The sequence below is a fragment of the Rhamphochromis sp. 'chilingali' genome (assembly GCF_963969265.1).
Source record: "Rhamphochromis sp. 'chilingali' genome assembly, chromosome: 12".
NCBI lineage: Eukaryota > Metazoa > Chordata > Actinopteri > Cichliformes > Cichlidae > Rhamphochromis > Rhamphochromis sp. 'chilingali'.
This window is the reverse complement of record NC_137939.1, coordinates 10,692,772-10,719,669: the sequence shown is the minus strand read 5'-3', so window position 1 is coordinate 10,719,669 and position 26,898 is coordinate 10,692,772. Positions and strand designations below refer to the sequence as shown.

At 42.5% G+C, this 26,898-nt stretch overlaps 1 protein-coding gene across 2 annotated transcripts; it reads right to left on the bottom strand.

Annotated features, from left to right (window-relative positions):
• Positions 1-239: 239 nt before the first annotated feature.
• Positions 240-26,581, bottom strand: epha2b (eph receptor A2 b). Of its 2 annotated transcripts, none has more exons than XM_080898530.1 (17): positions 26,333-26,581; positions 25,592-25,671; positions 23,461-24,109; positions 9,388-9,543; positions 8,682-9,026; positions 8,372-8,499; positions 7,915-8,086; positions 7,742-7,838; positions 6,970-7,025; positions 6,725-6,850; positions 5,809-6,006; positions 5,647-5,708; positions 5,274-5,483; positions 5,017-5,166; positions 4,700-4,893; positions 3,670-3,825; positions 240-2,318 (listed from the first exon to the last, which is right to left on the bottom strand). In XM_080898530.1, exons 1-17 carry the CDS (start codon positions 26,496-26,498, stop codon positions 2,210-2,212), a joined length of 3,054 nt encoding a protein of 1,017 aa, XP_080754656.1. In that variant the 5' UTR covers positions 26,499-26,581; the 3' UTR covers positions 240-2,209. The 2 variants fall into 2 exon arrangements, with proteins under 2 accessions (XP_080754656.1, XP_080754657.1); XM_080898531.1 differs by having other exon boundaries at positions 5,821-6,006; positions 26,333-26,580.
• Between the last annotated feature and the right edge of the window lie 317 nt (positions 26,582-26,898).

Here is a 26,898-nt window from a genome sequence, read left to right as displayed (position 1 = left end):
TGTTCGCTGATGATCAGCTCATCGACTTGTTACACCTGGCTTTTACCTACCCTCATAATTCGTATGGAAGCAGTAAGGGTGTTCTTAGTTTTTCACAGGACTGCAGAGAGTCCAGTGAAAACTTTCCTTTTCTCATTACTGTAAAATTTCACAGCACTACACATCAGATCATTTCCCAAGAAGTAATTAAATGCCATTAAAATAAATTTTTAATAAATGCAGGAATCAGAGTTAAATGTGAGATTTTTTTTAATGTTGATTAGATCATATAACTCCTGTAAAACATTTTCAGGAGCAGCCTTGTAATCTGTTTCCAAAGAGTTCGTTGAGGACTTTTTTTATAGTTTCCAACTCTAGAATTAAAAACACCCAATAGCATCAGCATACCCAGGTGGGTGTAAAAACATGGCGTCTTTTAAAAGACACATTCTTCTGCTTGTTTTAATGTCCATCATGCAACGGGCTTTGCCAAACTCGAGACTTTATTGCTCCGCAAATGCAACAAAGGCAGTAAAAAGAAACCAGGAATGAAAAAAAAGGGACATTACAGCTTTTTTTTTTTTTTTTTTTTAAATTACTGACAATAAGAGAGCAAGCTCCAATTATAAACCCAGCTCAATGTTTATCAGGATAAATAAATACAAGTTCAAAATAAATACACTATTAAATACAGTATAAAACAACAGGCACAAAGGGAGGAAATTGCTCTTTGATGAAGGAAGAAAGCAAAAGAAGTAGGAGATGCTGCTTTGGAAAGTGATGAACTTAGAAAAATAATCTGTTTGGTAGTTGGTAAATAGCGAAATCATGAAAACTATACAAAATGTAACTGCAATCAATAAAACAGTAATAAAAAAAATCCCTTTTCCAAAGATGGGTGTCTAACTGCTACAACAGAATCATAGATACACTTTGAAAATACATTAAAAATTCAAGTAAAGGAAGGTGTACATCAGTAACACAACGCATTGCAGTCATCAATTAAAGCACTGGGGCACACTGTCCACTATCCACTACATTATAGAGCCGCTTCTTTTATATAGACGGAAGCAAACTCTCGCTAAACTCCTAGAAAGAGGCACTTTAACAAAAAGATAAAGTCTTTAAATGTCGGAAATCAAGCAACTGTCTATTCATAGAGCTTCATCCAGTCGACGTGTTACCCAAACCAACAAGAATATGAACGAATGTCTGTAAAGCTTTTACAAAACTAAAGGAGACATTGAAATTGCAAACCAAACTATTATTTAGTGTGAAATTGTCTCAACCACAACCACTCATTATTTAATCCTCACCATTTTTTTCCCCAGGGTATGTTTTTTTTCTTTTTCCCCCTCTTCGTTTGCCGGCACACTACAAACAAACGTGCTGCATTCCAATAGAAACTTTTGAGTGGAATTGCAAACTACTGCAATTCTTGATTCTTCGATCCAAGTGCTTCATTGTAGGTTTTCGTTCCTATAAACTAAGAGAGGGGGGGATTCTGTACACATAGAGTACCTCACATATGTCCTCTCTTTTTCTTCTCATATAAACATCACTTATAAGATTATAGCTTAATTTCTGCACACAGCCAGGAGGCGGCCAGTAAAAACACAAGGTCCATCTGTGTTTATGCACCCAGGCAACACCATCTCTTTAACTCTGGGCCAGCTCAAGCTCATTTCAGCCACTGCGGCGCTCCGTCCTCACCGGCCGGCCTAACAGGAAATGGAGCAAGGTGCCAATTAAAGGAAGATTTTGTGACATCACTGCCGACCACAGTCACAACAAAAAGGCTGATCACACCTTGACTGTTCCTTCGCTTGTTTGTTTGGTACTGGATACAACAAGCTCAGGGTACGATTTGTGTAAAGCATTCCAAGGAGTAGACCGTTTTATGAACCGTAGATGGAAAAAAAGAAAAGAAAGAGAAAAGAAAGATAAAATTGCATCTGTACAGAAATTATGGATAGTAAAAAAAATAGATATTCAAATATACACAGTCTACTTGATATATTTGTCGGTGTGTATTTGCTCCATTCCCTGTAGATAAGAAATCAGAAAAAATGTACAGTAAGCTTGTCTTATTCAGTCAGCCTGAAAGGATGGCACAGTCCTCTTGATTCTGATGATCCCAAGCCATCCCCGCAGTAGTGCTCCAGCTCCGTTTAGAGTTCAAAGGGCTGCCGGCTGCAGTGCCTGATTTGAATTCCCTTCATTATAAGGATCACACTGCAAACACGCTCAGTGTGCTGGTCTGGTCCTTTAAGCCCAAGATGCTGTAGGCAATTCTTTTCAAATGTCCAGGCAGCCTCACTCCAATGTTCTTAATATCCCTGCAAAGGACACACACACAACGAGGAGGATATATAAGAGAAGCGCCACATGGATTTACAGTCTGGCCACATTCCAACACTTTTCACGCACATCCTTCCTGCCTCTCGAGCCTTGAAGTAATCACTGACTCATTCGATGTGATGAAATGCCAGCCCGGAGCTGAACCGATTCATGCCTACGTGGGATGCTTTCCAAGTGTGCAGTCTGCCAAGGCTTTGATTGATCTTTCATAAGAAAAATAAAAAGGACATCACAGGGGGCTCGACGTGCGCACGACGCGAACCTGCAAAAGCCCTGCAAAGCAGCAGCCTAAAGTCAAAGCCTTAATTACTTAACAAGGATTCTCTCTGCTGACGATGAATCAGTTGTCTGGCAAGCAGAGGGCGCGTTGTAAATAACTGCTGGTTTTCCAAGAGTGCTACCAGATGCCCCGAGATGGAAACATGGGGCCATGAAATCACACCATACTGTATGACAAATACTTCAAAAGGGTTTGTCTCTGCTTCACAGTCTGCCCATCTTCCCAAGATCAAGACCTACATATATACGTTGTGGCAGAATGGGGTGTGGAGGGGTTTATTTTTGGTTGGTCATGTGGTTAGAAAATGCTCTGGCCCTCGTTATAGAGCTAAAGCAACCTTATACTATATGCTTCACTAAGCCTTTCGTCCCGAAACGTTGAGTTCATCTCATTAAATTACCCCTTTTGGAATCGGGGGAGTCAGGGAAGATCTAATTGCCTCAACCATCTTGTGATGAGTTCAGGGAGTACTTTCTGAGCGCACCTCTTCAATCTCTCCAGAAATCACATCCATTTCAATTCAGTAATCTCCTCTAGTTGCTGCTCCTCTACAGCCTATTCCCTCCTCCCCCCCCTCTTTCCCCTACTTTAATGTTGAAGAAGCCACAAAAGGCCTTCGATCTAAACGGGCAAAACTGGCGGTTTGTTAGGGGCTCGAGTAAAAGTGCCGTCCAGGGCAGCGGGTGTGATTGGGTGCAGGGAGGGAGGAGAGAAAGGATGGAGGAGGGCAAGAAAAATAAGAACTGCAGTAACCACAAGCCACCACCGTCAGCCAACCACAAATGAGCCCCACTTCTTCTCCTTCCCTCGATTAAATTTTCCATCTCAAACATTTCTTAAGTTGTAACCGAGGCTGGCGATTATATTGAGTGCAAACTATTTTGCTGGCTGTTAAAACTTAACATCTTTGGGAAAACAGATACATGAACTGCCCGAGAGAAGTCCGTCAGGGGCTGGGAGGAAAAACAAGTGTGCAACTTTTGGATCTACAATCTTAAAACCTGTGAGCAAATAAGATAACTGCTACTTTAATATCATGTCACACTTACTCAGTTTTCATCTGCAGGACTTGTTCCATGGTGACAATCCCGGCGCAGGTGAAGTTCTCGCTGTACTGGCTCATCTTGATGGACTCCAGCCATTCAGACACCGACCTGAAGGGAGAGCCATCTGAGCCGCTGGTGCTTGGCAAGCGGATGGATACGCTGGTAAAGTAAAATGGATCCAAATGATAATAATCAGCAGGCTTTCCCCACAACAAAGGCTGATGACTGAACTGCAATTACTGTGCAGGAAACCAGTGATAAAAACCAGTCGGAGGAGTTGGGGCGAAAGATAGCGTGGCATCCTTTGTCCTTTCTCACCGTTTCTGGCTCTAATGCGTTTTCACAAAGGTGAAAGTATGTATTCTCACACACAAAAAACATCAAAAACAAAAGAATGAAAAACAACAAAAAAAATCTTTAGCACGCATAATTCTTCCATTAGCCCAGCAGCAAAGGTGTCAGTGTGTCCTGATGTTTTTAAGTATAACATCTTAACACTGCCACTGCCCCAGTTGACCCTAAACATCCTGCAATTTTGTAAAATTAAACTTAATGGTTGAGCTGCTGCCTAAAGCTCTCCTTTGAAGCTAGGAAAGGTTGAGTCTGAAGTCAGACGGCCAACTCTGAGCTGAGCGTCGAGTCAAATTAGTCACGTTTTAAAACTCCTGTGACAAAAGTCCAGTCAGACGTCAGTCAAACTGTTTAAAAAAAAAAAAAAAGCCTTGATTTATTAAATAAACTGAGTCATTTCCCTGACAGACTTGTTAATAATGATGTGCATAGTCTTCAATGCACATCGCATGGCTCCGTCCTAACATCTAGCAGAAGGGAAGCTGAAAGAGCTCAAAGGACGTTTACATAAATGAGACAGAAGGAGGGAAAAAAAGTAATTTATATTATTATTGTATTGCCAAATGTTTTGGTTAAAGGGCTCTTTCCAAGAACTGGTTGCTGATAGTGGCAGCCACTGTAGAGTCAGCACTAGAAAAATATGCACTATAAGCCTTCTGCCTAGTGTTTAAATAAATCTTACCGTGGGTCAAAGTCTGCAATGGTCTTCAGGGACTCTGGGCTGCGCAGCAGCTTGTCCAGCAGGCTCACTATGTCTCCGAAACGTGGCCTCTTGGCGCGATCCTGGAGCCAGCACTGCAGCATCAACTGATAAACGGCTGAGGGACAGTCCATAGGTGCCGGGAGCCTGAAAGCTTCATTGATGGCCTTCATCACCTGGAAACAGTTGATCTCATTAGCCCTTTTTTTGTTTGTTTTTTCTCTTTAAAATGACAGGGTTCTTCAAACTTTGTGGTCTTTTTTTTTTAATTCTATGAAGTTTGCTTGTCTGGCACATACCTCGTGGTTGCTCATGTCCCAGTAAGGTCTTTCTCCAAAAGCCATAACTTCCCACATGACTATGCCAAAACTCCACACGTCACTAGCCGAGGTGAACTTCCTGTATGCTATTGCCTCTGGAGCTGTCCAGCGAATCGGAATTTTACCTCCCTATGTGAGAAAAAAAATGTTAAAAAACGGTAAGAAACAGATCTTTAAAACGTGGTAAGATGATTCTGGCTGGAGAAAAGCTCTCAGGAAGGCCCACATCTACTCACACTTGTGGTGTACGTCCCCTCAGGATCGTCCTCCAGCACCCGGGACAGGCCGAAGTCAGACACTTTGCACTCCATGTTGTTGTTGACGAGGATGTTGCGGGCAGCCAGGTCTCGGTGGACGTAGCTCATGTCAGAGAGGTACTTCATGCCTGCAGCGATGCCACGCAGCATGCCCACCAGCTGGAAGGAAGAAATCTCACCATCATGGTCCTGGTGTAAGAAACAAAACAGTTATTATAATAACTTAAAAAACAAAAAAGAAAAAGGATCAAACTCTGAACTTCAGAGCTCGTTCTTGTGTTTTTAACAGCTTCTTTGTGGCTATACTCACAGAGATAGTTGCATTAGTAAAAACTGTATGTTGTGGACTTACCCTAAGGTACCTATCCAGAGCTCCATTCTCCATGTATTCAGTTACGATCATGGCGTGTTTAACTGCACAAAGAAGCCACCAAGAATAATAAATTACACATCTTTCCATTGCACCAAAACAACTGAAACATATAAAACTTAGAAAAGAAGCGGCCAAACTCACAGAAACCCTTACATTTGGTAACCACTCCCTCTAGGCGAATGATGTTCTGGTGGGAGAACTGGCCCATGATGGAGGCCTCGCTCAGAAAGTCCTGCCTCTGTTTCTCGGTGTAGCCAGGCTTCAGTGTCTTGATAGCCACTGCCACCTCTTTCCTCCCCGGCGCTTTCAGAATACCGCGGTACACCTCACCAAACTCCCCTGCAACAAAAAAAGAAAAAACACCATCACTCAGACACTTGAGTTGAAAACTAGATGCCCAATATTGGAACATGCATCTGATACATCTCAAGAGTTTACCCACAGGGGTTTGGCTGTGCTACAGATTGAAAATGAGGAAGACTGCGCGGCTGTTTTGCCCGGGGCTCTCTCATAGAGGTGTGTTCTCAGAGCCTGATTCTCTGTTGTCGTTTTATTAGCCTGTAGTTCAGGGTGGTGGTGGGGGGTGGGCATGGGAATCAGCTGTCACGAGAGGAGAACGGGTGGGGGGCACGCGGTCGTGGGAAGCGGGTGTTGGAAAAGACCGTTTGCTTACAGGGTAAAAGTTTGTCGCAGTTGAGTAAACGTATCATCATGTGGGGCAGAAAATGGAAAGAAAAAAAAAAAAAAGCCGACAGCGCTCAGGAAGGTGCTCTGATATCGTTCCAAAACACCGTTCTTGCAACAGTTCCTTTTTTGTGTAAGTGTGCTGTCAACTTGAGCCACGACAAAAAAGGTGCCACAGCCAAGACAATAAAATGTCTCAACTTGTTGTGCGAGCCTGACGGATGTTAATCTCACTGAAGTAACCACCGTCAGTCACCCTGCTAAGCTGTGGAAAATGCACAATGTAAACAGCGAATTTGGGGGATTGGAAAAATCTTTCAACGTCTCAGAGCTAAGACCCACAACAGACTGTCTCAGCAGGGCTGTCACTCACCAGCTCCGATGACTTTCTGTTTGGTTATGTGGCTGGGGTGGATTTCGGTGGCAAACTTGAGGACGGCCACGTTGGGGTCCTCGTATGTGTGTGGATCCACGTAGGTTTTCAGAGGCTTCAATTGTTCTGTCAACCAAAGGAAGAGACAACAACAACAACAAACACTGTTATTGTAGGTCAACAAATAAATCAAGTCAATTCATTGAAATGAGACAGAAAGGTGGGAGAATTTTATTTAATTTTACCTGGGGTGGAGAAGTACGTGTCCTCTGGTCCTTGCCTGGTGTGAGAGTTCCTTTTTCTAAAAACAAAACAAAAAAAAAAGGAATAAATAAATTTTTAAAAATCCATCTGCAAATTAATGCCCTACTTTATCTCTTTATTATTTCCTTCCTTTAACATCAAGAGCACATGGCAACCTTTGTAGCAATTTTTCTTTTGCTCTAAGGCTTTCACTGCTGCAATGCATCCATTCAGAAAGAAGTGGCCCTTTGATAGCGGCTGTCGATAGGCTGTGTTTGCAAAGCTGATTTAAAGACTGAAAGACAGACGAGCAGGAGGGGAGGGAGGGAGGTAGACAGGCGGGCTACAGTACAATCTGCTACAGCAGAGACCCAGGTCACCTTTGACAAAGTACCCGTGGCCTGGTGCAGAAAGAACCAAGCCCCTCTTATCACCAACAATGTACCACTCTGGGCAAATTTCCTTTCAAGGGCCCCCCCACTACCCCCCCAACACTCACTAGAATATCACCATTGAGCAATGACAAGGCACATTCAACGCAAATTCCTCGCCAGTGAATGCTGGGACACAAATCCAGATAAATAGAAAGAGAAAGCTGGCTAAAGGAAGGGAAAAAGTGAGAGGTGAGGAGAGATGAATGCGGGGGCCATTTGGAGGCCCCTCAAAAAGGAAAAGCAGAAGAATGAGGGAGGAAGCTGGTGGAGGAGGACTTATTCTGACCGATTAGCAGACAGAGAGTGGAGGGAAGGGAAGCAGAGCGGGACGTTTACTGACCGTCTGTGGAAGAAAAGGAACGCGAACACTACGATCAGCATCATCGCCACCCCAATTGCCGCCACTAATAAGACAGTGTAGTTCTGAGACGGGCTTCCTGGAAGAGAAAACAAGGTTAGACGCACACATCTGCATGAAACTAGTGAAACTTGTAGAGGGATTCTGCTAAGTACCTTCAGTCAAGGTCTCGAAATGCTCCTCCATTCTGGAGCCTTCGGAGTTGTCATCGCTGCCGAGGGCCTGCACAATGAACAGGTAGGCCGTACCCGGGGCCAGATCTTTGATTTGCGCAGAGTTCTTGTCGAGCGTGAGCACGGTGTAGGTAGTCTTATCAAGGTTGTCATCCTGGGAGGCAGAGGAAGAAATGTGATCTAAGCAGCCAGTGTTACTGCAGAAGACGTGATCCTGCAGCCATTTATATTAGTGGCTTAAGCTTATGGCCAAAACGGCGATGTCTGATTTTGAAAATTTATGCCTCGTGATATAATTATGAATATTCAAAATAGATCCAGTGGATCTGTTATTTAAACAACATGCGAAACACACATACACTGACACAAAACCAAAATGATACATAAGACAAAGTTTGATTTCAGGGCATTCCTGGTGAGAAAAACAAAAGATGCTCACCTTCTTGTGGTAAGTTAGTTTATACCGGACGTGAAGCTGGGCACGTGGTCGAGGGGATACATCCCAGGAAAGAGCCAGGCTGGTGGAGGTCCGTCCCACCAGTCGCATTGTGGTAATTTGGGGGGGATCTAAGGAGAGGGTAGAGAATATTAGGGGTTTTTTGTGATGTGAAAAGCTGAGAGGATATAAGAAACAATAGATAAAATAATAGACTTTAGAGCTGAAATCCGACAGTTCATCTTTCAACCTGTGGAGTTGTCGCTACCTCACAGATAGCCCCACACTGCTGCTTCATATCAGCTGTGCTCACCTGTGTAGTGCAGAAATATAGTGACATTGCTCCTGGATGCTGGCCGCTGAGCCTCACTAGCCAACTGCGACACGCCGCTGTGCGCCTGCACGATGAAGGTGTAGTTGAGGTGAGCTTCCAGCTCGCTCACTGACACCCTGGCCTCAGTCAGCTTCGTGCTCCCCGGCTCATAGCGAACTCTCTCCCCACAGGGCTGACACACAACCCCATCGCAGCGCTGGCATTCCACGCTGTAGGTGATGTCATTACGACCTCCGGTGTCTTCAGGGGGGGTCCAGGAGAGGATGAGTCTTCCCACGGAGGGCTGACGGACAGCCGAAAGATCTCGTGGTGCAGAGGGGGGGCCTGGTGAGCACAGGTTTGAAATGCACGCAGCATTAAGAGCAACGAAGAAGAGAAGCACACGATGCCAGATGTGTGGGATTTTTTTTTTCAGCTATGACTTGAAATATACTTCTTTTTTTTAGAAAAGAAGTTTGATAAAAATAACTTTTAAACATGTCCGGTGTAGGCTGAAAGTCATGCTGCCAGTTCAAAACCATAAACACACCCCTGCACATCCTGAAGGATTCACAGTCACTTTTAAAATGTCTCTTTTGATTACACACTGGAAAGGTCACGTGTGGAAATGGCACTGATTGCACTGGCTGAGTAGCAAACACATCCTCATTTCAAATGTTTCTTTTTTTCCTTCCACGGGTCTCACCTGAGCAGGGTCCAGTAGTGGGGTCGGTTGGGGCCCGGAAGAAGCCATCCTTGCAGGGACAAAGCACAGCACCATGTTCCAGCGTATCGGTGTTGGCAGGACATGGCTCGCACGCGTCACTCGATGCCTCCGCTTTGAAAGAGCCAGGCCGACATTCTGCAGAGACAAAGACGACATTTGCATAAGCAGCAGAACAACAAATGACTTCAGGCAGCATCCCAAATGACAATGCAAAGCTAGTTTCTCCAGACCTTTCTACACCCGTCAATAGAGCAGCAATGCTGTGAACTTTTGACCTCATGTGCAACACAATCAGGCTAAGTTGACATGTCAAGACTAAAAGTCACATTTATACAGGGCTCAGTAATTTGCTGGTTGCAGACAGGGATTGATCAAACCTTCCAATTAGCAGATGGCCTGTTCTACCTCCTCAGCCTCAGCCACCTCCAAGTGAAAGATATTTTGTAGGGAAAACATGTGCAAGAGTTTGCATGGTGCTGGCTCTACTTATTAAAATACTCAGATGAGCCCAATTCAGCCTGCACTCCTGCCCTTTACTTCTTCAACCTCTAACGAGGAAGACTTTGATTATGAAAAGGACTGTCAAGGTGGTTATTTTGCCACACACGCTGAGAAAACGAACTTCAAAACGTTTAACTAAGCAGAGCACAACATGAATGACCCTGAAAGTAACATTGACCCAGATACCCACTTCTACAATAACACCAATAATACTTGTGAGTACTATACAGATGACCAATTCAATGTGAATATTAAAATGGCAAATGCATTGTCGGTCATACATTTCAATAGTAGAAGCCTGTATAAAAATTTTTCTAAAATTACAGAATGTTTAAGTAAGTTAAAAAAGTTTAACATAATTGCAATATCAGAAACATGGCTCGATAATGAGAAAGTTAGTGAAATGGGACTGGAAGGATACGAATTATTTACAATGAACAGGGTGAATAAAAAAGGAGGCGGTGTTGCTTTATATGTAGATAAAGTTTTGAAATGTAGTCTGATTGAATGCATGTCAAGCACCATAGATAACATATTGGAATGTGTCACTATTGAAATTCATGTTGAAAAAACTAACAATATAATTATAAGTTGCATCTATAGGACACCAGGTTCATGCCTTGAGATATTCAATGAAAAACTTGCTGCTATGTTTAGCAACCTAAATGATAAAAAAGTGCAAATAATTTGTGGTGATTTTAATATAGATTTGCTAAACCCAAATGGACAACAGAAAACAACAGATTTCATAAATACAATGTATAGTAACTCCCTTTTCCCTGTAATTATAAAACCAAGTAGAATAACAATTGATACAGCTACATTGATAGATAATATATTCACAAATAAAATTGACCATGAAATAGTAGGTGGACTTCTTATAACTGATATAAGCGATCATCTTCCTGTTTTTGCAATTTTTCAAAATTATTTTGGGATTAAAACTAAACAAAAGAATCAAATATTTGATATGATACGACATAGAACAACAAGAGCCATTGCTGCCCTCCAGGTGGACTTAAAGGAACACAATTGGAATGAGGTTTTTGCAAATGAAGATTCAAATAGTGCGTATGATGCATTCTTATCAACTGTAATTTCACTATATGAAAAACACTGTCCTTTAATGAAAATCACTAGAAAGCATCACAGATCAAATAAGCCATGGATCACAAAGGGGATAGAACATGCATGTAAAAAGAAAAATAATCTATATAAGAGATTCATAAAACAGAGGACAAAAGATGCTGAAATAAAGTACAAGTTATATAAAAATAGATTAGTAAATATTATAAGAACAAGTAAGAAAGAATATTACCACAAATTATTGGAGCAAAGTAGAAGTAACACACAAGAAACATGGAGGATATTAAACAGTATAATCAAAAAGGGCTCAAAAAATAAGAATCATCCAGATTATTTAAAAAAAGATAAAGATATTGTGCTTGATAAAACTAAAGACATTGCAAATGAATTTAATGATTTCTTTGTAAATGTTGGCTTTAATTTAGCAAAAGAAATTCCAGAGTCAAGAAATAATAACGACCTAAATAAACATATTACTCAGAATGTGTCCTCCATGTTTATTGGTGCTGTAACTCATAGAGAAATAATTAACATTGTGAAGACATTTAAAAATAAAAAGTCCACTGACTGTTTTGGTATTGACATGATATTAGTTAAAAGTATTATAGAATATATAGTGCAACCTTTCGCATACATTTGTAATCTGTCCTTTCAAACTGGTGTGTTTCCCTCACAAATGAAAATAGCAAAAGTTATTCCAATCCATAAAAACGGAGAGAGATGTCAGTTTACCAATTATAGGCCAATATCACTACTCCCACAGTTCTCAAAAATTTTAGAAAAGTTATTTGTTAATAGACTTGATAAATATATTGAGAAGCATAATCTCCTAAGTGATAACCAATATGGCTTTAGAGTGAAAAGGTCCACTTCAATGGCAGTGATGGAACTTGTTGAAGGGATATCTAATGCAATAGATAATAAGGAATATACTGTTGGTGTTTTTATAGACTTAAAAAAGGCGTTTGATACAATTGATCATTCTATATTAATGAATAAACTAGAGAGATATGGCATAAGAGGGATAGCATACAAGTGGATGAAAAGTTACCTGGATGAACGATATCAATATGTCGAATTCAATAATGTAAAATCTAAGCAGTTGAAGGTAACTTGTGGTGTTCCTCAGGGCTCTGTGCTGGGCCCTAAATTATTTATATTATATATAAATGACATATGTAGTGTTTCCAAACTGTTAAAATGTGTATTGTTTGCTGATGATACCACTCTGTACTGCTCAGGTAAAAACCTAGAACAGCTTCTGACTACAGCGGAAAAGGAGTTAAATATATTAAAAAACTGGTTTGATGTAAATAAGTTATCATTAAATATAAAGAAAACAAAATTGATTATTTTTGGCACTAGACAAATTAAAAATGTATCTAAAATAAGGGTTAATGGAATTGAAATTGAAAGAGTGTACGAAAATAAATTTCTTGGAGTGATAATTGATGATAAGCTGAGTTGGAAGTCTCATATAAACCATGTGAAAACAAAAATGTCAAAAACCATTGCTATTCTCTATAACACAAAGCATGTCCTGAACAAAAAATCATTATACACACTTTATTGTACTCTGTTGCTTCCATATATGACTTACTGTCTGGAGATATGGGGTAATGCATATAAAACGAACACTCTTCATATTTTCAAGTTACAAAAAAGAGCTATAAGAATTATAAACCAATCAAACTATATAGAACCAACTAACATTTTGTTTATTAATCTGAATACCCTGAAATTTTATGATTTAGTTGAATATAAAATGGCACAGATAATGTATAAAGCACAAAATAACTTGCTTTGCCCCAGTACTCAGAAGCTGTTCAAAGTCAGAGAGAGTCAATATGACTTAAGGGGAACAGATTTCTTTAAAAAAAAACAAGAAAAGGACAAATATAAAGCAGAGATGTGTTTCTGTTAGAGGAGTTAACCTGTGGAATAGTTATGACAGTGATTTAAAAAGGTGTAGTTCATTTTCCTTGTTTAAAAACATGTTTAAAAATAGAGTAATAGAAAAATATAGAAATCAAGAATGAAAAGAGCAAAAAGGAGAAAAAAAAAAACAACCTCTTGATTCTTTTGCTTTGATGTAGTTACTTATCTAAGGTGGAAAGTTTTTTTTTTTCTTTGTTTTTTTTGTTTGTTTGTTTGTTTGTTTGTTTGTTTGGTTGGTTGGTTGGTTGGTTGGTTTTTGCTTTGTTTTATTATTTTCTTCAAGCCCTGTGTACAGGAGCTGCATACAAAAAGATATTTTGTGAAAAGGGTTGGCGTAATAAGCAAATGCTTCAGCCAATACCTTTTGATTAGCCTTGTCTCATGCTTTCTTTCTTTATGGTAGATTTTTGTTCTGTTTTCACTGTTTGTTTGGTTTTTTTTTTGTTTTTTTTCACTGTTTTCACTGAGATTTGAATTTGAATGTTAATCAAATCAATAAATCAAAACGCCACCTCTCTCACTCCTCTGCTGGCTTCTCACCGTCTCTCAAAGCACAACCAGTTATGCCACATTTGACGATACTTAGGTTTTCAGTGCTGCAACGGGAGAGAGGAATGGAAGCAACAGCTTTCATTAAAAACACCAAGAATCAGCCCAAAACTGCATCCGCGTGCGCCTGACAATCCATCATCTCTATTTTTTTTTTCCTTTTACAGAACCACATGCAGATCTTTGAAACTGTATCGCTCAGATAAGATGACACCCGATTTCACACGTCCAACTCTGAATAAAGAGACGCAGGTAGGGGTCCAGCTGTGCGTAGCCGCGGTGAAATACGAACTTAATGTGGTGTGAAATCTCAGAGAGAGCGTGCCATAAAGGGGAGTGAAAACGAGATGGCTCCCCATTAACTCCGCGAGAGCATTCCAACGCCTGCTGCCGCTCGTGTCCTCACGCCGTTGCACATTCATCCACACACGCATTCATGTGTGCACCGAACACATGCACAGAAAACACATACATGTATGCAAAGCACAGCCTTGGACACATGGGACAAACTGACATCAGAACAGGGATTATGTCTACTGCCTGTCACCTGTTCACATCCCTCTGCTAAGTCAGTTCAACTACACACACACACACACACACACACACACACACACACACACACACACACACACACACAATATACATACAGAAACATAAAATAAGACATCTCTGCCTTTGTTCCAAGTTGTATTTCTGGAGTAAATAGCTAATGAGTAATGACAGACCTTTACATTTTCTCACTTGTAAAGGTTCAAGTGATAAAAAAAAAATTCAAAAGAGGTGCTAGAAATAGAGATCAGACAATGTAAGAACCTTTCATGATATTCAAAGACTGTGGTTAACGCCGCTGACAGAGGAAAAGCAACAAAACATTCAAATCAAAGGCAAAATGTATGTGTTCCAACAGGGGCGACTTATAAAGGAGAGCCGAGGATGACGATAAAAATCAGATTCACGCAGAATTCTTTCACTGAGGTCGAAATGAGTCAAAGTTTATCTGCAACCTACAAGTGCCCACACACACACACACAGACAGCACATGGCTGTGGCTCTGTTTAAGATATATCAAGGGGATTTCCTCAATAAACCGTACATTTCACTCCAGCTTCGCTTGTTTTTTTCCTCGATCTTTGCGGGTTGGGAGCTGCGCTGCTGTGAACGGGTGTGTGTGTTATATAAGGATTAGAAGACAGAAAAAGCTCAGCTTGAGGTATTTTGTTTTGTTTTGTTTTTTAAGTTTGGCCAACAAGCTTACGCGTTACTCAATCCTCCCTCAAGACAGCGCCTCGTTTCTGTCTCAGCCAGCTGTTTCACCAACAGCTACTGCTACTCATTAACGCAGACGAGGCAAGAGGACAGGAGAGGCAGGAGAGAGGTGGTGTGAAGGGGACAGAAGAAATACTGTATCCTGCTGAGGACTGAAGAAAAGAGGGGAGAAAGAAAGGAGACGGGGATGGGTGAACTCGCTCATTGAGAAGGGGGAACAGCTGCTGCCTCAAACCCCGATTCATACCCCTACCTCTCCTCCTCGTAATCCCCAAATTCCTTCCTCCTCTCCTTTCTCTCCTCCCGGTCGCCTCTAAAAAGCCTCCCAGCTAACCCATTAACATTGCTATTCACCGCTGACCAACAGGCAAAGAGAATGCCATGCCATTCAAGTGCTGAAAGAAGAAAAAAAAGAAAACATACAAACAACCAAGCGCTGCAGATGGGAATAGCCGGAATGCCACATGGCAACTGAAAAGAGGAGGACTAGCCTCTTTTTGGCGCTACAGTGCCGGCTGCAATGCATCGTGGTCAGGCCTGCGGAGATGATGGCCTTACTCTGCGAGTCCCCTCTATAATCAAGATGCATTCCAGCGCACACCACCCAACAGGAGGCCTGTACCAGAGCGCCTTGAGAGCAGATTCATTTTCAGCCCAGGTCTCCGCTGTAACAAAAAAAGGTCAAGGAGTTTGTGTATCATGAACATTTGAGTCACTGACGGTAAATGAAAGTAGATGATTCTCTGCTGAGGTATTTGATGAGAGGATTCCTCGACAAAGGAGAAAAGTCCGGTGAAAGACAACTTCCTTGTTCCACGGAGAAGGTGGAGAGAGGGGCTTTGGATTGTTGCTGGACACAACAGGAAACAGGAAGTGTGAGACTGACGCAGACTTCCTTCCTAAAGCAGCCAATCAAAGCATGGAAGCATAAGGGGAGCGTGACCAGGAGAAGAACTGCCGCTGTGGCTACCAGAGACCTGAGACAGAATAATAACCCAAAAGGAAGCCAGAATGTGTTGACCCAACACGAACAGAGGCACTAAACCCACAAAGAGAGGAGGGGGCTCCTTAGATGAATGATCGTGTATACAAATGTCTCTCAGCCAGCTTCTTCAGAGTTGAAACATTTCACAAAGTTAGACTGGCCATTTTTCCCCTCCCTGTAGCTACAAAGAAAGGAACTGTTTGTCATTTGAGAGGCCCCGTGTGCCTCGAGTGGCTCTGTGTTTGTTTATTGAGAGTGAGTGCAGGGGCCCGCTACATTGCTGGGAGCCTGAGTGGCTCTGGAGTGGGAGCCTCCGATGGCCACCCCATAAGGCTTGTCAGCTGAAGTTAAGATGGATGGAGGCGCCGAAATGATGAATGCACGGTCGGAAAGATGGATGAATGGGTAACATGGTGGCTCAACAACAGGAATCGGCCCTCAGGACTCGGGCAGCACATGGTAAGGGGAAACCCCCCTGGTCCCCCAACAATTGAAGCCAGTGCAGGGCTTTTTAAAGGCAGTAAGGTCATGTCTGCCTCAGGGCAATTGTGAGTTAAACTGTGCATGGCTTACAGGGAGTCAGTGGCCAAGTAAAACAAACACATGCTCGCAGTGAGGAGGAGGGAGACAGAAAGGATAAATTCAGAACTACAGCCAGTGAACAGAAAAGAAAAAACATCTTGCAAAAATAATACCAACCAAGAAATGCAATGTCTAGATCTTAATCAGAATGGCTCCCCGAGTATAACTAAAGGCATTTGCCTGTACCCTTGTCTTCTTATTACACTCCCCATCCCCCTGGTTTTCTCCACCTTGGGACAAACCTGTAATTGCAATATGTCATGTCATTTTGTTTGTATGTAGGGTGACAACACGCCATTAGCATTTTGGGGTACTCGGAGGTAGTGGAACAATGGGGGTCTGTGTTGAAGGAGGTGAAATGGTAATATGAGCTGGGGTGGGGGGGTCACTGAGGTAAAGGAGGGGAGAGCAGCAGAAGGCAGTAAAGGTGTAAGGGCTGAGAGCAGAGCGTGCATGTGTGCATGTTGGGGGTGGGTGGGTAGAGAAGCATTAGTCAAAGGGATTAGCTGACCAATGGAGCAGCTGTAAGGGCATTACATCTGTTTTACAATTGCTCTCAGGCTTTCATCTGGGGTTGCTAACAAACACAATAAATTCCCCGATCTGCTTTCGCCTCTCACTCCCTTTGTCCACCCAGATTCACTGACAGGAGGAGGAAAACTGGGAGAGAAAGGTCGAGTCAAGCAGACACGAAATGTGCTCAGCGTTTCTAAGGTTTTGCAGATGCATCGAAGAAACCAGTACTGGTTGAGGTGAGCCAACAGAGACAGCTTCCAGTGGTTTTCCGCAAAGCTGCTTGGTAGAGCCAGATGACCAGGTGGCAAACGCGACACCCGTTTTACTACACCACAACAAGCCAACAGGTAACACGCTGGATGCTGATCACTGTCTGCTTCCTGGCTAGGGGAAGTGGCCAAAATGAGACCGAAATGCACCAATAAACAATAAAGGTTATCAGGGAGGACAACGAAATGGAAAGCGGCTGAGCAAGGCCGCTCGGCATCGACCGACAATGGAAAGCCCTGAGCCAACGGGTTGGGGAGTCACCAAGGGATTAGGTGACCTCCGGTTTCCGCTGTGGGCTCGTCCTGTTAGCAGTGAAGGGCGGGTGGGTGTTGTGCTTGGGGGAGGTGGGGGTGACTGACTGACATGGGGGAAGGAAAGTGCTGACCTCACACACCAGCAGTACAATACAATGCGCTTCACATACACACACACAGCCTGCAGGCTCAGGAATGTCACCAAGAGGAAATATGTCCCAACTTCCCCACCACAACCAACACGCACACTAAAAAGCTAAAAATTGCTAAGGGTCAGTTGTTTGGGCCAAGGGACATTTGGAAACTAAATAAGGCGACTGCAAAAACAAACTGGTTGTGTTGGTCAGAATGTTGAGGACTCCGATTAAAGCTGCACTAATCAATTTTTTAAAAATACATTCACAGCACTACGTGTAAATCAAAAACACTTGTTTGTCATGACGAACACGAAAAGTAAACACTTCCCGTTAGTTCAAAAGAACCTTTTCCCCCCCGTTTTTCACTCATTGTTTTGGTTTTCCATGACATGAGGATTGCTGAACATCCAAAAACTAGCACTGTTCTCAGTGCCTCAATGTTCATATAATTATTTAATTATAAATAATAAAATACGCATGGAAACCATTTGTGCTAATTACACTGTAGATGCAAAGCTATACATTTTTTAGGTTTCAAAAAGTGGGCTTCCCCCTCATGTGCCTCACAGTTGTTTGGTCCACTGCCTACTAACTCCTTCATTTAACTTGGACAATGTGAGAGACTTTGGTCTTTAATTCTGCAGCTCAAGTGACTACAACTGCATTTTTCACCTAGCTAAACCTTAATGTGGCTGCCATATTGTTACAGTGCACATCTTCTAAATGTTTCGGAGGCAGGAGGTCTGCCTACAATTAAAATCATTAGAACTCACTGAATTTTCAGCAAGTGTTTTAAGTGGTTAGTACTGTATGCTGGCCTTGAGAGTTCAAACACACTGCAAATTAAGAAAAGACCAACCAAGAAAAAAAAAAAAAAAAGCTGCACAAAGTACACAAAATACAACGGAAGTTGAATAAAACTCAACGGAAATAGAAAAAAGGCTGTGCAGAAAAACTCCCAAATTTTAGGGGGAGAAAATAATGTGATGGAACAGCTGTGGAAGTAAGCTAACAGGAAATGGCTAATAGCAAACATGCATCTACGGCATTATATGAATTAAAACATGCATTACCTGCAACTTTTTCGCCCTCACAAGGTTAGACGCAACTGTTCTGTCACGTTAATGTCTCCGCAAAAACACTGTTGAGTTTTATTTAACTTCCATTGTGTTTTTCTATTTGCTGGTGTTTTCTTGAGTTGCAATTGGTTTGACCTCTCAGGGCCACTGTAGGGTTAGGTATTCACCACAGATTTTTTTATTTATTTTATTTTTTTTTAAGTATATACATTTTTTTTTAAATAAAATCATGAAGTGCCCCACGGCTCGACCGCAACACCAGTCACACTTTTTAAACCACAGTAGTATGATTAGCTGCAGTCCACATTAAAAACTTGTGCTACATTTTCTGTCATCTTGTTTGAATTAACTGCCAGTGTTCTGCTCACTAAAAGCGTGGCCCAACAAGACTGTGCATGACACCACTTGAAAGTCCACCCCCACCCCCATTACCTAACCAGCTCACTCAAGTTCAGCCCGCTAGGCAGACGTTAGCTTGGCGTAAGATCTGAGAAATCCAAAGTAAATCAGTGTAATCACAGTGGGTTTATAGCCAAGGTTATATCTAGACTGTGCATCTAAATGAACAGCATTGTCCAACGAGTTTGTGACTTAAGCAATTTTCCCCCTTTTTTCCCCTATTTTGGAGATCAGCCACAGGGATCAAAGGTTAAAGGAGTTTGGTAGAGCAGAAAATTTCAGTGTGGGGATTATCCTGCAGGAGTGAGATGATTCCATTGTGTAAAATCCACTTTAAGCCAGCTAAATGAAATCCCTGTCATCTTGAGGAGTGGTGCCGTGTTCACGTCTTTGCACAGTCACCATCAGATTGAGTGAAATTGCACAACACCTTTGTTTTAATAAGTCTGCAGTCACCATGAGGAACCAGCTGGCTCTCAGCGCAACCAGATTAAAAGATTTACATCTACTGAAGTGTCGATCTCTGACATTTTAGATTGCAAATGCCAGATCAAGTATTTTGTTTTTAAATAATTTACTTCCATCAAATGTTTATGGCTTAACCATTACATGAAGCCAGTTGTTTTTTCCTCTCCCCGTCCACTAAAAACTCTCCCATTGGCAGACTTGTTCTAATTTAGCTTCTATTTATCTTTACGAGCCACTTGCGGAGAAATGTATTTATCAAGGGCTGAGATGAGAATTGTACACAGTCTAAATAGTCCCATCATAGCCGTGTGAAACGGGATGTTTAAACTCTATTGGTGTCATATTCATGACCTGAACCCCGGCCAGTAATAACAGCCACTCAGTGATTTCACAGGAGACATGAACACAAGACGTGGAGGAAAGACTTTGTTTGTCTGCAAGTTTATTGTACTTGGGGCAGCTTCTGCAACAGAGCGCGTTTCGGGAGTAAATTGCGATAAAATGACGATGCAAATAATCCGCTGAGATAAGAAACTATTAAATAAATACGAGATGAGAGGGCGGAAAATTGAGGCTAAAATAGAAAGACTCTTCAGGGACAGGGAGGATTTTGGGAGAGAGGGGGCAGAGGACGGCAAAAAGAGAGATTGCACAAAGGCAAAAAAGCAAGCAGAACCAGTAGTTACTCTGCTTAAAAAGACTAAACACACCCAAGTCAATTACTACCCATACAAATCACTCACCACAGCATGCAGTCACAATTACAACAGTCACCAACTGTTTGTTACATCAGCTGAGGACGAGCTCGGAAACACGGACACAGACATCAGGGGGGGGGGGGGAATGGTTTACTGGAACCTTTGTGGAGAGAGGAGTCGGAACTTTACTGGAACTCGGGGAAACAGTTGTTCCACCGAAAGTGCCCTCAGCAGTCCAAATATTCCACACTGCGTGTCTTTTTCTATAGCGTCTTCTGTAAACCATAATATGGGATTAGGCCTTATTTGTTGAGGCTTTAGAGCGACCGAGGAGGTGTGGACCAGGGCACTTAGACACAAAAACCAGAGGACCAGCTGTGATCCTTTGAGGAGGTGCAACGGGTATGCCATTGCATTGTGCCAGGGAGGACTGTGGGTAAGGAAGGGCGTGATCGGCTGCAGAGGAAAACTGTCAGTGTCAAAAGTGAGTCACAAGGGGAAAGTGTTGAGGTTTAAAAGACTGACCTGGTAATTGAAAGAAAGTTGTGATTTCCCCCCCCCCACAGAATAAAAAAAAAGCAAAGTTTATTTCCACAGCATCCTGATCCATAGCAGATGGTGAAGGGAAACAATCAAAGAAAGCTTCCTCGGTGCTCTATTTACAGTTTAGATTAAGTGGGGTTTTTAAATACAATTTTTTTGAAAATTTTTAAGTATTAAATAAAAAGCTTAATTTAAAAAAAATGTAAAAAGATTTTATTTTTTTTACAAAATATACACTTGTAAAGTATCTAAAAGTGTCCCAATTTTAAAAACCACCCCCCCCAAAAAAACCCGTCTTGTCAGCCTTGCTGACTCATATGATTTACAACCAGTTCATAAAAACGTTTACAATAACTGCTCTAAAAACTCAGTGCAGTGCAGGAAGCGATGCGTTTTATCTTCAGGGTCTGTTTGCTCGGTTCTGTCGTTACGATGAGCATCGACGGCCACCAAGAGAACAGCGCCACACACCAAATAGAAAAAAGAAAAAACAACAACAACAAAAACTCAGAGGTTTAAAAAAAGGGGGGGGGGGGGGAGAGAAAAGAAAAGGGGGAAAAAGATCCCTGCGGTACAGTTTGACAGAGAGTGATCTCCAAGCCAAAAAAGTACCACAGTGAGGAGCTGTGATGAAGAGACGGGAGACAAAAACCAGATGAAGTCACAGGTTTCTATTTAATAGGTCCCACGGGAAGAGTGAGGAGTCATAAAAGTGAGTGAACACATCGCCGAACATGGAAACTTTCAACCCAAGTACGAAAAAGCGCCACAATTGAAGTTTTGTGGTTTCTCCCGTAACAGCGCTCCACACAGGAAAGAAGCGGGGAGAATGATTAACTGTGCGTCGGTAGGATATTCCACTTTAAGCTCTCTGAACCATTCATCTTGGCCCACACTGCAGCTCTGTGATTCATTTCCACCTTCATCTGCAACTGCCCTCATGCATCTTAGGCCTCTCATTTAACTTCATCCTGGTAGTTTTTTTCCCCCTTGGGGGGGGGGGGTTCTTTGTTTAGTCATCTTTATGTGAGGGCTCGACCCGGAGCTGCTCTTCCCCCTCCTGGGAATTCCACAGGTCTGGAGTAATGCTGGAAGGCTCCTCCTCAGCAAACCGATCAGGAATGTATCAACCACGAGGGAGAGGAGGTGGAGGTGTGCTCCACCGGCCATGCAGTGGGAAACACAGCACTCCATTGTTCTCCTACCTTTACATTCCTCTCCTCTCTCCATTTAAAAAAAAAAAAAAAAAAAAAAATCACGCCCCCTCCTCTAAACACAGCTTCTCGCTTTTGCATGACCCCTCTCTCTCGCTCATTCCTTCCTGCTTCTCCTCCCTAATCATCTTACCTGCCACTTTCCTGCAGCTAAAAATGATCTACTGACAGAAAACGTAATCGCTTTTAAAACAGCTCTTTGCCACTGGTGGGGGAACTAAATGGGAAAGTAGATCTGTTACAGAGCCACAGGTGGATTTACAACCGCTGCCCCCCAAAATGTCTTTCAGATGTCTATTAGAGGTATTCATACCCATATACGAGTGATTCAGGTCAGGCATGTGGGTGGGTACGAGCAAGTGTCACGAGCAGCAGAGAATGAGGCTCCCGAGTCTTCAGGTGTTCAGTTATGGAAACGGATCTGAACAGGTCCTTGCATGCCGGGCTGTGCAATATGTTCATATACACTGCTCAAGTCAGACACACACCCCACAGTGGAAGCTCAGTAAATCTGTGACAACAGAGGGAGGAGGATCAAGACATGGATGCAGACAGGGCGACATGCAGCCAACTTGCCCGTTCACACATAAGAGGAGGGCTTCAGCACTCTGTGACGCTCTATATGAACAAAGTGAGTGAGGCTCAAAAAGCTTCCTCCTGCCGCCTCCCACTTCCCCCCCCCTCCCCAAACCATCTTTAAAGATGCTAATCCATCACAGTACAGTAGCCTCCCAGCTTCTTTGATCACTTTCAGTCACTCTGACAGCCCTCACCGCAATAATAAAACCCTTCTTTTGCAGGACTTTAGGCACAACTGCACCACAACTACAAAGGCAAAGGGACAGATGTATCACTGGACGACATATCACACTCAAAAGATAACAAGAGCAGGTGATAATGAGGTGGCAGGAAATCAACCTGATGCAACATGCTGTAAGCCCTGAACCATGAAAGGGCCATGTGCTTGAGCAAGACTTTAAAATATGTGATTTGAAAGCTGAGCGTGACTCCAACCCAAAGGTTTCTTTATTTAAAAGATATGTTTTCAAATATTTTTTGTTACCAAATGAGATTCACCAGCGATGAAAAATGAATACGTCAAGTACAACCTGACTCGAAACCTCTTCTCCCAACTTAAGCCTCCATATCACAAAGGCTTTAAAGTGCTTCACATGACTCTTTCCTTAGAACTGCACATGTTAGTCATAGTGAAACCCAAAAACACTTTTCCTAATTTTACAGGTATCAGTTCAAGGTCAGGGATAATGCCAGGGCATGTACAAGTAGGCCTCAACATTCCTTCCATTGCAAAAAAAGAACCATGTTAGCCAAAGGCAGAATTCCACTGAGTTACAATAATAATACCCATCATGAAGATCCACACTCTGCCATCCAGGCCTGTTTTACACCCCGTGGCAATTAAAATAAAGGTAAATAGTGACTAATGCTGGATGGGTGCTTTAAAAAGCACACTCTCCTGGGAAGCAAATCCTGGTTTACACCCAGACGAAGCGCCTGTAGACAGAAAGACTTTGAGAATTCCAGAGACTCAATCGCATGTGCTCACCTTGACATGCGTCTTTGACCTCTTCGTAGCCCGGTTTGCACTGGCACTGTCCGACCTGCACCGCCCACTTCCCTTCCTCGGTGCAGTAGATGCGAGGTGACTCCTCACTGGCTGCGTTATCCACGCATACCCCGCTCACTTTCGTAAGTGGCTGGTTCTCACCTCCGGCCACCGTCTCAGGGAACGTGGCGAGATTCTGTACGGTGCCCGGGCAGGTTTTGTAGAAGACCCTGACGGAGAGAAGAGCGATGCAGGCTCCGATGTCTTGAAAGGCCAAGTAGAAACCTTTTCGAGACAGCCCGTCCACCACTCGCGTCTCTGTGTTGATGTGCATTTCATTTTTGCCGGTGATCTCATCCGGAGCTATGGTGGCCACCTTCTTAAACTGGCTCTTGCGGAAGGTGGTGCCCACATCTGCATCCGATTCAGACGTATAGAGGTTGAAGGTTTCCTTGCATACTAACGAGGCTCCGTCGAAAGAGTTGCAGTCGCGTACGATAAACTTAAGTTCCACAAAAACCCGCGAGGCCAATGGATGCCGCTGGATGAAGGTGGTGCGCAGCCAGTTGTCCTGCTCACGCTCCTCCACGTTGCAGATGGAGTACGTGTAGAACTGAGAGCCATTTAGAGTCCTCTGGACAACCTCCCACTAAAGAATAAGAGCACACACACACAAACAAGCGAAAAAGGTTAAGAGGTACGAACACCGAGCCCTGGGCAGCCCATAAGCATGTGCAAACCAAAACTACCAAGACAGCAAAGGAAAAAGGCTCTATTGCACTCCTCATAAGGGTTCAGCTATTGTACTACTGTATGAACGGTATGAGTGTGTGTCAGGGAAGCCATGCTCCACAAATTGCTAATTATTCCCTGTGAATATTTTTACAGCTTCACAGCAATAACACATTTCTGGGACATGGAAAACTGCACTTTACGAGCAGCATAACAATACAGCAAACCTCAGGGACTGATGAGCATGAGCATTTCTGACATTGCAAAGATACCAAATTATTTCCAATTCTTTCTTTTTTTTCCCTCCCCCCTCTGGCTACTTGTTGGCATGTTCCCCAAATAGCTTTGCTGCTTGCATATTAAATGGTGCCACAAATATTTCTGGTGGAAAAAAAAGTCACAGCAAGTTTTAACAAAACCTTGGCTCCTGAGAAACAACTGGCCCCACGGAGACAGAGGCTGTGGTTTAGTCTCTGCATGTAGCCCCTGTCCTATTAATTAAAAAATAAAAAAAATGTGCTTAGCTGGCCGATTGTGTGACTGTGCATATAAACTAAATGTGCAGCAGCAGAACCCACACATCTATAAAACAGCTGGTGAACATTTTTCACAATTTTTACAAGGGGCCCTTAAAACACCTGAGGCTGATTAATGAAAAAGTGAAACTTATGTAAAGGTTTTATCTCTTTTCTTCTTCTTTTTTCTCTTCAAGAAATTTGGGTGAGCCATCACAAACACGCTTGCACATGCCTTTGACTCATCAGTACATGAAATGAAGCCATTTGCTGTGAATTTGCATGAGCCTGACTGGTCAATTACTGTGAAACTGCAGCCCAATCGGAAGGCATTATATGTTTCTAGTACACTGGTGTAATAATGTGCCGGGCACTGCACTAAATGTAGACGTTTACGTTTTCCCCTCCATCCTAAACCCATCCTCTCCAAAAAAAAAAATAATAATAATAATAATAATAGAGAGGCACCACATGCTGCAAACTTTAAAAGTTAATTGCTCTCTGACATACAATTCTGGAGCTGAAGCCTTCAAACCACAAGAAGCCGCAAGTATTCCCAGTTGAGCGCTAGCAGCTATTCTGTCTGCCTAAGCTTTTGGTATAGTCCAGACATGCTTGGATGCAGTTCCTGATAGGATCCTGCTACTCTATCGCATATAAGGTTAACTGATTTTCATTAAAAAAAAAAAAAACTAAACATACACACACAGCAGCCGCTCCACATCTAACCACAGGAGTCAAATAGTCAAATGTCATCAAATTGGAGGGTCTACATTCAGCTGGAGCCTTTCCGTGCATTTTCTCCACGCTGATTTGTCTTTAAGGCAAATTCCAACAGGAAACGTGGGAGCTGGAGGAGAAACCAGAAGCAGAGCTTTACTCACCCCGGTCTTCTCTCCCTGATCTAAGGGCCAAGTCAGCCAGCCCAGTTCATCTCCTGACGCCCTCATGTCCAAAAGCATTTCTGTGGAGACACGAGAACAATTTCAGTAAGTGAGAATGCACCTATTTTAAAATATATATTTATCCAGAAAACATTTTGTTTGGTTTGAAATAAGTAAAAATATTAGACTTTTGATTCCTCAGAAGAGATATCTGTAAATAAGAAGCCATGAATAAGTTGGAGTTTTGCTCTTAGACTAAAGAAGCGATCAGATTTTAGTTAAATAAGAGCGGCAGCTTGCTGCATGAATATTAGACGTTTCATTTGCCACATGCCAGCAAACTTTGATATACTCGAGTCAGCGTGTTGAAATCTATTATTCCTCTTTTAATATAGAGGAGTGGGAGGGGGGGGGAAATCACTCAAATTGTGGCAGATTTCACCTGCTGGTGCGACGTGGTTTACTGCAGCGCACACGAAGTCTCAGCATTGCTGATGGTTAATAATCAAACCAAACTCCGCGAAGTTCTTTTTTTTATCCAAATAAAACATTGAAATAAAGAAAGAGACAGAGCAGTGCAGGACTGTCATAAAGCTTGAAGAATATTTCCTGGTTGTTAAAACAACAACTTTTAAGTTGGTGTCCCGCATGGCACGCGTGCTTTCCTTAAGCAAAATCTCACAGACAGATTTAATGCAACCAGGTTTTTAAATGATTTGCTTAAAAAAAAAAGTCACTCACCTTCTTTAGTTTGTATTGTAATAAATATGCCACTGAGAAGTACGTATGAAAACAAATAACGTTTGATTCCACCAAAGAAATCCATTTGGAAAAACTTTTCCTTCCTCTCTCCGCTGCTGGGCTTGGCTGGGACTCTGAGAGGTGAGCACAGCTCGCTGCAGCTCATTCACAAACAGCACGACACGTCACGGACTCCGCCCGATGGAATGTGTGTTTGTGTGAGTGTGCGTGCATGGTGTGTTTAGCGTTTCCAGAGGTGGGAGTGAATGGCAGTGGGGTGGTGAGGCACTTAGGGACTGTTGGACATTTCATAATTACAAACAAACCATCACGAACATCTCGAAGAGCTTATCACAGTTAGTACAGCCTGGTGCAAGTTTCCAGAGAAAACCTGAAATATTTCTGTGTGCAATCAACCTCAAATTGCACTAAAAGGGCAAAGCACTGTTAGCCTCTGGGAGAGAGGAGGGTTAGAGGACAGAACTATTACCCTCCAATGAAAATTACATTAGTAATAATTTTTTTAAGATTTCCTAATGCTGTTAAAAAAAAACAGAGCATCCAGG